This window comes from Carassius gibelio, chromosome A2 (assembly GCF_023724105.1).
Source record: "Carassius gibelio isolate Cgi1373 ecotype wild population from Czech Republic chromosome A2, carGib1.2-hapl.c, whole genome shotgun sequence".
NCBI lineage: Eukaryota > Metazoa > Chordata > Actinopteri > Cypriniformes > Cyprinidae > Carassius > Carassius gibelio.
The window spans coordinates 4,781,817-4,792,518 of NC_068372.1; the positions used below are offsets into that span (position 1 = coordinate 4,781,817).

Consider the following 10,702-nt stretch of genomic DNA (forward strand, 5'->3'; position numbering starts at 1 on the left):
AAGAGCCGCTCAGTCTGTCCCTTTTATGTTTCCTCTTATACAGAGATTCAAGTTTGCTGAAGCTACACGATTAGAGATTAGAGAGACCCTTTTCTAAATGTGTTGTGTGTCAAGTAGCTTACAAACAGCATTAGAGCACTGTGCGTTCAACAAGAAACAGCAGTGTTCACAGGAAAATAACTTAATTTAATGCATTGTTCATATTATGCTAAAGTACATAATGTCACAGAAATGATTAAGCCTAAACTTTAAAACTCACGTGGTGAAAGGTAGGCTAAATAAATGCAGACGAGAGTTGCTTAGGACTTGAAGACATTTTGATGGAGTTGTAGAAGAAAGGAGACTTACTGGCTTTTGAACGGACTAACGACATGTATCTACTGTAGATGCAAAACTAAAGGAGTTTAAAGCTTCTCTGGAGGAACGGCCGACACTCAGTGACACAGAAAAGATGTCACTGCTGTCCTTTTCAAAAGGCACACCCTTGTTTCTAAAGAGTCCATAGTGGTACCTTAAAGGTACATAGTAGTACTTAAAAAATGAGAAAAGTGTACCTTTTGAAAAGGTATTGCGCCAGTGACAGCTTTAGTACCTTTTTTTCTGAGAGTGAACCATGTATGGAAGATTGACTAGGATTGTATAGGATCTGTCTAAGGGTCAGATTGTCATTGTGTGCCCCCGGGTGCAGACAGCATGTAGTATAATATTTGTGTGTGTGTGTGTGTGTGTGCAGCTGCAGTCGCTGCAGGAGGAGCAGCAGGAGCTGGAGCAGACCGTGCAGCAGTATGACGTGGAGCTGCGAGACGCGGCTGAAGATCTCCTGCAGCTCCAGCAGGAAGTGGCTTACACCAGAGCACACGCAGAGAGCATGCATCTACGCATCACTCCGCTGCAGGACTTATTCGAGGAGATGATACAGGTCACAGTTCGGTCACCTTTGTGTCTGTCTCTCTACCAATTCACCCAACATGTTTTGTAATATTTCTGATCCCGTGAGGAGGTGAAAGCTTTCATTGAAAAAGTGTAAACATTCCATTGACTTAATTTAATACATAATTCAATATAACTGTAATCCGTTACATTTACTGAATTTTTTTATTAAAATAGTTACTCATGAAAATGTTGATTACCAAGGTGGATACATCTGCATATTTTCTGTAAAAACCTAGGGTTTGTTAAATAATAATAATATGTTGCTTTGCGTTTTTTGTTTTGTGCATGAAGCCTCCTGCCATTTTAAGGCTGTTCAGTAAAGCGATGCTATTCTGATGCTTTTTATCGGTTCTCTTGTTTCAATTGACGGGAATGATGAGAATTTGAAAATAAATTACATGCATTCTCATCCCAAAAAAATAAGCAATGTCTCAAACCTTAAAAGTCTAATAAAAAAGCAGACTATATTTACCCAGGTCAGTTTTTGTTCCAAGATGTATTCCATGACACGAGAGACAGTTGTGGTGAAAAAAAAGTCAAATAAAGTATAAAAATATTGGGGTACTCATTGGAAAACTAGAAATGGTCATTCAACCTCTATTGGGCCACTTGTGATTGATTAACCCATCATTAATATTACTCATGATTCTCCATGTGCAATCTGCAAACTTTCTTACGCTGTGTAAATATAATGTGATGTTTTTTTATTTTTTATTTCCTTTATTGACCAGGTGAAACACCAGCTGGCTGAGCTGGTCGCTGGCCTTATAACTGCTGAAAGTTCAGTGGCTGAGATGACAGAAGAAGCTCCTGGTGTCGTTTTGAGCCAGGATTTGGAAAGACATGTGGATGTTGTAGAAAGTGAGAAGATCTTGTCCAAACTGGAAGGAGAAGAAGTGAATGATGTTGAGCAGGAGAACACTGTAGAGGAGCTTGATCAAATGCATTGTTCAATGGAGAACTTGGTATGTCCGTTAGCATTCACATGAATATATAATTTGTTACTAGTTTGTTAAACTTATGATGCATTACTGGTTACAGAAGAGCAGTGGCTCGTCGTCTTTCACTGAGATCACACTGACAGAGGTCAAAGGGGAGGATGTTATGTTCAGACGCATGTCGTTTTTTATTGTTTTGGGATGTCTCCAGTCATTTTTATGTATAGCTATTTAAATGACTCTATAGTGCTTACTCATATTCAGCTCTGTTGATTACCTAAAAACTGCAGTGCTTTTTAAAAGGTGCTGCATGTTATTTTTTTGACTGAACTAAAGCATAAAATACCATATAATTCATGACTGTAAATTACCATAATATGTTTGTACTGCAGTTATTTGGGAAACATGCTAAGTTCACATACTTGTATCTACAAAAAAAGCCAGTTATTCTACTTCGAAATGTGCGTTCCCTGTCGGAATGTCTGTTTTGTCCATGTGACTCCGCCCACTGCCAGTCTACCCAATGGTATTTCAACACCCTGGGTTGCCAGTTAGCAGACCATGGAAGCCAGCAAATGAACTGGCTCAGTGATATCAGATTAATCCCGACTTAAAAAGCCTCAGCATTCAACTCTATAGACATTTTAAAAGTGGATAAATCAACTCAGCAACTTACAGATGCTGTCAGACTCATTGCCTTCCATTGTCAGCTGTGCTCATCTGGCAAACCATGTGACTGTCGAGTCTAAGGAGGAGGGGCAGGAGAAACATCTCTCCAATATGGTTCATTTGGACTGCAGTACCAATTTCAGCCTCTTAATTTGATCAAACTACAGTCTGCATTCACACACTGGGCTTCAGACCTCCTGAGCACTGATGTGATCCCATTGTTTCATTATGCAGCGTTGAGTTTCCTACAAACACTGTGGATGCAATTGATTATTTTTTCTTTCTTCACAGTCTGACTCTTCTGACATGGAGAAGGAAGACTTTGAGATCATTCAACCCAGTCAGGTGACAAACAGACAGTTTGACTTCTTCCATCCAAACCCCTTCACTGATGGTGAGTGACTTACTGTATGGCATGATAGTGTTTGGATCGTACATTTACATGTAACTTACTGTTTCACTCATTTCCAGGTGATGTATTTGGAGATGACCATTTTCCAAAGGTTGATGTTACAGGTTGGTAAACTTCTGTTTAAAACCTTACCTTATTTAGCCTGTAATGGTGTCTAAACATTCTTGAACATTAAATGAACTTTAAACTAAAACAGGTGTTTGTCAAATATAACAAATATGCAAATAAAAACCTTAACCTGGGGTTTACTGTGTGGAATTTTGAAACCTAAATACCCAAGATTCATTTCTAACCAAGGGAAAAGTCTGAACATTGTTAATCAAAAATAACCCAGTGTTATGTTAACCTGTGGTTTATATTGACCCCAGATTAAAGGGAAAGTTCACTTAAAAATGAAAATTTGCTTTTAATTTACTTATACTCAGGCCATCCATGATGCAGGTGATTTTTTTCTTCAGTAGATCAGTAAAGAAGATTTTTAGCTGATAATGTGGTGACTCATAAAATGCAAGTCAGTGGCTAAAAGCATTTTGAGTGTCTAAAAAAAGCATATCAGGGAACACAAAATTAATACCTGTGGCGAATGACGATATACGGTATATTGAGGTTTTATGAAGCGAAACGATCGCACACATGTGCTTATCATCAGCTCCTCAGTTCTTCAATTTGAGTCTAAACTGTTTCATGAACTGTTTATATTCTTATTTTGGCTCATTTCCAGTTGGAGTGACTGCAGGCGTCTGAAAGTGATTGAATAACTTGTAGACTGACCTCAATATACTGTGATTGATATAGTCACTTTTAGAGTCCGAAAAAGCACACCAGGCCACTGACTTGCATTTTATTTATTACAAAGGACCACGGTTTGGCTAAAACTCTTCTTTACTTAGCCATTCCCAACACAGAAATGCACTAGATTAGGAAAACAAAAGAGTCTATCTAGTGAAAGAAAGGTACTAATATGGTGCTGTTTTCTCTCAGAGCAATTACCCAGGGACCCGTTTAGAGGCACAGACCCGTTTGCCTCTGATGCTCTCTTGGTTAACATGTCAGAAGAAACGCATTGTCAGGAAGACCTCATCAGTCTTCCAGAAACTGTACACTACCCTCTCCAGTCTGTCGTTAAAGACTACGGTACTTTTAACACTCCCATCAACAGGCCACAGTCCACTGGAAAGCCTGATAGTGGAGTGTCCATGTCCAGGAGTCTCAAATCTGGCAGCGATGTAGATTCTGAGTGTGGGACAAACGCCACACCAAACCAAAACGGTGACGCTGTGAAACCAGATCTATTAGCTGAAGCTGTTAGTCCTCAGTGTGATGAAGAGTGGGTCCATGAATCAGACTCGAGTCACAGTTCAATGGTGTTTAATTCCATTGATGCTGATTCCAATGTATTTGCTGAAGAGGAGGAGGACAGGGTTGACGTTCAGACTGGATCCGGTTTCATTAAAAGAGCTAACTCTCTGTGTGGTCTACATGGCATCATTGCAGGGTCTTATACTGAGTTTCCTCTAAGTCCAAGTGACCCTGATCCACTCCCAGGCCATTTCCAGAAGACATTTGAACATCATATTATTAACACTTCTGAACAAAATGCTACAAATGCCAAAGAACTCAGAGATACTGAGAGTTTATCTCTAGAAAACAGTCCAGGTCCTCTGTGTGAACAGCTGCATGATATAAATAGTAATCCTTCTAGCTCTCCTTCCATTTCTCCTCCTCAACCTTCTGCTTCAGACGAATATGACTTCAAATATGGAGATATGTTCTTCTTCACTGTGAGATTAGATCCTGGTAGCCCTGAACTACATAATCAAAGTCCGGCTTGTACTGAGCCCAAAGATGAGTCCCATGGCCCAATGCATTGGAAGGACGCCTCTTTGAGCCCTGATTTCAATGATGTAGATGAATTTGAATGTTCCAGTCCAAAGCCTGAAGATACAGAACAACACAACCCTATCACCAATGACCAGGACACTGGCAGTAATCCTCCTAAACACGAGGAGATATTAGTGCCTGATTGTGAAAAGGTGGTTTTAGATACCCCAAGTCTTACATTTGAGGATTCAAATGCTTGTCAAAATGTTCTTGATTCAGAGCGGAATGACCAATGCATGGCAAGTCCAGATGTAGCTGAACCTGTTCCTGATTCATCCATCCTGAACACCGAAAGCAACCCGCCTAATTCTACATCTCAAGACCTCTTTTGTCTGTTCAGTAACACACAGAGATCAGCTACTGACCAGTTTTATGCCAATAAAACCATCAAACCGTCATCCTCTGAATGCGTGGTCATGAGTAAACTTGAACTCCAGTATTTTGACCCGTTTAGTCCCATACCTGCTGAGCCAGTCAAAAGCGTGTCTGATTTAGAAGAAATGAACGCTGTTAACTCATTCTATCATGAAGCTCCAAGACTAGATTCTGGTTATCATGAAGTTGGTACTCCTACACCTTTTAGTCCAGAACCTGTTGACTAAACCAAATGTAGCATTGATCTTCAAGACTCAGGTTTGGAAGCCAGAAAGCAGAGCAACTCTGAAATCCACGTCCCTGATCCTTTTAGCCCCGAATCAGTCGATACAGCGATATTTCACTCGGAAACAGAAAACTGTGAATCTGGTTATATGTTTACGACATGTCAACCCATAAATCCTCAACCACTTTACACAGATTTAAATCATCTGGAGGAGAAGCAGATATCCTGTGATCATCTCAGTGGATCCGAACTTGATGATTGTTACCCCTTTGGTTCTTGCCCATCTAATGAAGCGAGCTATGCTTATAGTAGTGAAGAAAAACTCATTGAACCGATCCGAGAAGTATCTGATGCTTCACGAGAATCCAAACCTAGCTCTATAGTGTCAAACGCTAGTGATTCCTCTCAAGTATTTCACTGTGGCTCGGTGTGGGGAACCTCTAAAACGAGCTTTCCAGACTCTGAAGTGCTCGACCCAATGAAAAACAACATTTTTGATTTTAATACAATGGATGGCTCATTTGTGTCCGATGTAAGCCAACAAGTTGAAGAGAATACACATGGTGCTGGAAAAGTACTGAAAAACACCGACCTGACTGAAGTTGACTATTTCTGTTCTGAGCTCAGTAAAATGGTATCTTCAAGTTCATCTGATTTTGTTCAACAGAGTGTTGCTGAGATGTTATTCGGCGCTGATCCAAACACCTCAAGCTTTTACCCCTGGGATTTTGAAAAGCCGCAACACAGTTGTTAGTTTTCACACCTATTGTGTTTTAATTGGTCTCATTAAATAACAGTTGCATTTTCATGAAGTTTCCATTGTTATATGGCTAAACGATTGTAAATGTCAAAGTTTCTAAACATCATGTGACTCACTTTTGTAGATGCATTTCTAATTGTTGTTTAGTTATGTAGTTTCCATAAATTTATTTATTTCTTTATTTTTAAATGTCAATTATAGCCAAATACTAACTGCTGATATGTAGCATAATAAAAATGTTACATTTAAACTTTTAAGTTTAAACTTTTAAACTTTTTTTAAACATTTAAGGAGTTATGTCCTTTCAACATGAATGCTAGGATTATTTTCACTAAATGCATTCAGAAGAAATATTATTATAATGCAGTGCATGTATCTTATATGTGTTTACAGATGAGTGATATTTATCAACAAAATAATTTTAAGTAAATGAATAGATGTGGAACAAAACAAGACTTCCAAGTTATGCATTTACTTATTTCGTGGCTTAGATTTTATCTTAGATCTAATATTTTAGTTACATTGTTAATATTTTAGATATATTTCTATTTTTATCAAGCAACTGCACCAAAAGATGATTTCCCCCAAAACACATGAAGAGACATCGCTGCATGATTGATATTAAAAATCTTACAGTATTACTAACCTCCAAACAGTTCATCAAACAAGGAGTTTCATCAAATGTTATGCTTAAGATAGAGGTCAGGGAACTGTTCTGTCAAATAAAGTCCAAGCCATAATTTGCCATTTACAGTGCGATAAACAGACTTTACCATGAGTTTACTCTAATCTGAAAAGGTCACCCTTAAATTCAGTTATACAGAAACAACATTTTATGAAAACAAGTAAACATTATGCACTACAGTAGTATAAATGACATTACTGTGTGCATAAAAGCTAGGCAAGTCAGTTTCTGCACCACTGGTGTCATTTAGCAGAACTACAAAAACAAGGCATGTTTTCAAAGAAACTTTGCATACATGCACATCACGTCTATCCCAAATCAAACATTACAAACAGCTCTCACTGGCCTATAAAGCGACGGCATGTCTCAACAGGTAAAAGAAGGCTACTTTCAATAAAAGCTCCAACATATTATGAATACTTTTAACTTGAAGTTTAGCTACCCTTTCAAAGAGAAACTCAAACATTCCATTATACTTCTCTGCCTTGTAAAAACACTGCCATTGTTTACTTTTGTTTTACCCCGCTCTGTTTTGGAAAGTCTTTGTATTTTGGATTGCACTTCTGTAATGCAATCTGTTTTTCGACATCAGCTGAACACTATTTGGATCAGCCTGCTACAGTAGCATGGTTACGCAAGCGGATTTTCTAATGCCAACATGTGCTCAGCTCCAGTGCTTCCCTCCTCTGTCTGGTCATGTAGAAATCCTATCAGTAGGCCAACACAATATGGTTGTCCCTCTCATGTGAGGTGTTGAAGTTTCTACTAAAACTGATGAGTTGAAACTAGGATCCAATCTTCGAACCTCGCTTAATACATCTGAGATTATTTGACAGATGCCATATCTTTTAATTGTGATAATTCAGGGTATATACTGCAATCCTTAAGTTAAATTTACTACTTTTTAATACCTTTTTCACTACCTTCAGAATATTTTTTAAAACCATCACGACACTGAATTGCAAGTGTTAATCAGCGACCTTTCTATTATTTACACAGATTTTGACATATATAACATACAAAAAATAATAGATTTAGAGACTGATGTTGACAGCATATTGCACATTTATTTCACTTAGTAAATAAAAATAAAAGAAATACCATAAAATGTGCAATGGAGAAAATGAATAGACCGAACAATAAGCCTGCCTGTTAGTGTTGTCACGGTACCAATATTTCAGTATTCGGTACCGATACCAGTGAAAATCCACGGTTCTCTGTACCAATTTCGGTACCAAAGCAAAACACAAAATTTTGCTAATAAAAAAAAAAAAATAACTTTTTAGCACTAAAAATAAAACCAATGCCATTCTTTATACTTATTTAGAATTGTGTTTAAAGTTTTTCTACAAGTTATATAATTATGAAAAACAGTAAACAAGTTTCACCAAAATTTATTATATTAATTTATCAAATTTAAACACATTTTATGTTTGGTAAATAAAAGGGATTTGCTATTAAAATTAAAACATGGAAGAAATATTGAGATTCTTTTTTTTTTTTTAAATAAAGTTTTTTTTTTTTTTGCAACAGTGGTAGCAGTATCACATACGTTTTACTAAATAATAGTAATATTTCTAGCACAATGCCCTTATGTAAAAATTTTCTTTTAGGCCTAATGAATGCATATTTGTCATTTTGAAATTGCTATTTGCGCATTAGCTCCGCCCACTACCGGAGAAACCGGTATGTCTTCTGCTTTTTCGAAAATGAATATGAATAATTCTAAATGAACTCCATTATTTTGACAGGAGAAGACAACAGATGCTGAAATTAAGTCAAGCGTCATGCGCTTCAGTCTATGTAGTAAATAAACCTGCACGTCTCTGCCATTCATTAATTCACACAGAGACGCGCAGAACACGGATTCATATTTCAAGCAACTTTTGCGGCTTAACATTTACAGATACTGGTCCATATGGAGATTTGATTTGATTAATTTATGCTTTCACAAATTCCATGACTTTCCATATTAAAATGTAAGTTTCATTTACATGACTGGATTTTGAGATTCCGTACTCGTTTTCTGCTTTGCGGAAATCATAGCGCTGTATGCGTCAAGAACCGGGTTTGAACGGGACCTCGGTAGCCTACTACCGGTCGTTAACCCAGCTATTAGAAAACTTGCATTTGTCCATGAAGACGACGATGGTTGTCCAGTCGTTGAAGATATGCCTTGAAGCAAGTCTAAAATAAAACGTAAGCCAGCCACTTCTGTTGAGTGCGCAGTGTTCTGAGATGATGCCGAACGACCACTGAATATGACGTCAGCATCAAACATACGTTGAGACGGAGACGGAAGATCTTTGATTATGTGCCCAGATATGCTAAAGCCCATATAAACGAACTAACACGAACGCAGATAGAATTTCAATCAGAATAAGACACCTGATAGTCTGGAAAAAATAATACCTAATTTGGAAAAAAATAATACCTCTGAGACCACATTTAACACTTTTAATGGCCTTAAATTTGACCATTTTGATTTATCACTTTTTAATACTTTTTAAAACCCCGCGGACACCCTGTAATTGATCTCTGGCTAAATTGGTTCTTCAAACAAGTTAGTGGATTGGATAAAATATCTGGATGAAGTTGTCTGTGATTACTGTGTGTTTTGACGTTCATTGGAAACCATGATCAGCAAGGCAGTGATTGTCTGGCAGCTAGACATCATATAATTAAGATAAAGGAAACAGCCTAGTGAGCAAAACGATAAACAACTTCTTTGTTTTGTTAATGTGTATCGTAACATTTCGTACAGGATTTGTTTATTTCAGTGTGATGAGTATAGTAGCAATTATTTTTATTCTGAAGCAGATTTGTTATACGTGACAGCATTAATTAAAGTTTCTTAGGTACCATTTGTCCAAACACAATGAACAAAACTGTACTTTGTCACGTTGTCAAATGCATATGGTGTATTTTCAGTTGGCCCTAAACTAATAACTGCTCGCTTAATAACACACACAAGATAGGAAACAGTTTTTCTAAGTGTTTACAGATTCATCACAATTATTTTAACTATAAAGGGGAAAATATACAAAGAGCAACGAAAGAGTGCAAAAAAAAGTTTAGTTTTTAATGACAAAGTGGTTATACTTCTCAAATCATCTCGACTTGACAAAATTAAATTCTATAGATATAAAACACTTTAAACATATCACAATGCTGTGATTAACCTAAAAATGTGTGCTATTAGGCACATATACCATTGTTTGTGCAAAATATGAAGCTTTATCTCATGTTTAGGCAATTAAAACTGCGGTGTGCCTCAGGGTTCTGTTTTAGTACCTTCCCTTTTCTCTCTTGATCTATTCCCCTGGAGTCTATCTTTAGGAAACATGGTATTTCGTATTTCAGTTATGCCAATGATATGCAATTTCACTTGCCTGTGACTAGGAAAAATAAGTGTGCCTTTTTAATACCCTATCAGAGTGTCTTGATGATGTCAAACCATGGCTTTACAAATTGTTCTCTTTTTGAGCAGATAATATGAAAGTTATTGTCCTTGGCCGCTCAGACTCCAGGCCAAGTAATCTACTTGACCTTGAGCATCTCAGTTCCTTACATCTCAGCTGGATCATTGCCACCTTCTCTATTACAGCATCACCCAAATCTCTCGGCTACAAGTAGTTCAAAATGAGCAGCTAGATTTCTGAAGGGATGTAAAAAATTAGATCATGTCACTCCCCTTTTGAGATCTTTACATTGGCTGCCTGATTCACAATAGAATCGAGTTTAAAATCTTGCTACTTGTCTACAAATCATTAACCAAGCACCTTATTATTTGACAAACTTAGTCCATCCCTACACTCCTGTG

General features: G+C 37.4%; 1 protein-coding gene across 1 annotated transcript; it reads left to right on the plus strand.

Moving 5' to 3' along the window:
- Positions 1–613: 613 nt before the first annotated feature.
- On the plus strand, positions 614–6,401 carry LOC127939364 (uncharacterized). Its single transcript, XM_052536120.1, has 6 exons — positions 614–637; positions 734–919; positions 1,665–1,898; positions 2,832–2,934; positions 3,012–3,056; positions 3,934–6,401. Exons 1-6 carry the CDS (start codon positions 614–616, stop codon positions 5,433–5,435), a joined length of 2,094 nt encoding a protein of 697 aa, XP_052392080.1. The 3' UTR covers positions 5,436–6,401.
- The last annotated feature ends 4,301 nt before the right edge of the window (positions 6,402–10,702 follow it).

Excerpts from the sequence above, each read along its gene's own strand:
- LOC127939364 (XM_052536120.1), top strand. The coding sequence starts at position 614 with ATGTATGGAAGATTGACTAGGATT. Across the intron at positions 920-1,664 it reads TATTCGAGGAGATGATACAG|GTGAAACACCAGCTGGCTGA; the intron begins GTCACAGTTCGG and ends TTTATTGACCAG. Across the intron at positions 3,057-3,933 it reads TCCAAAGGTTGATGTTACAG|AGCAATTACCCAGGGACCCG; the intron begins GTTGGTAAACTT and ends GTTTTCTCTCAG.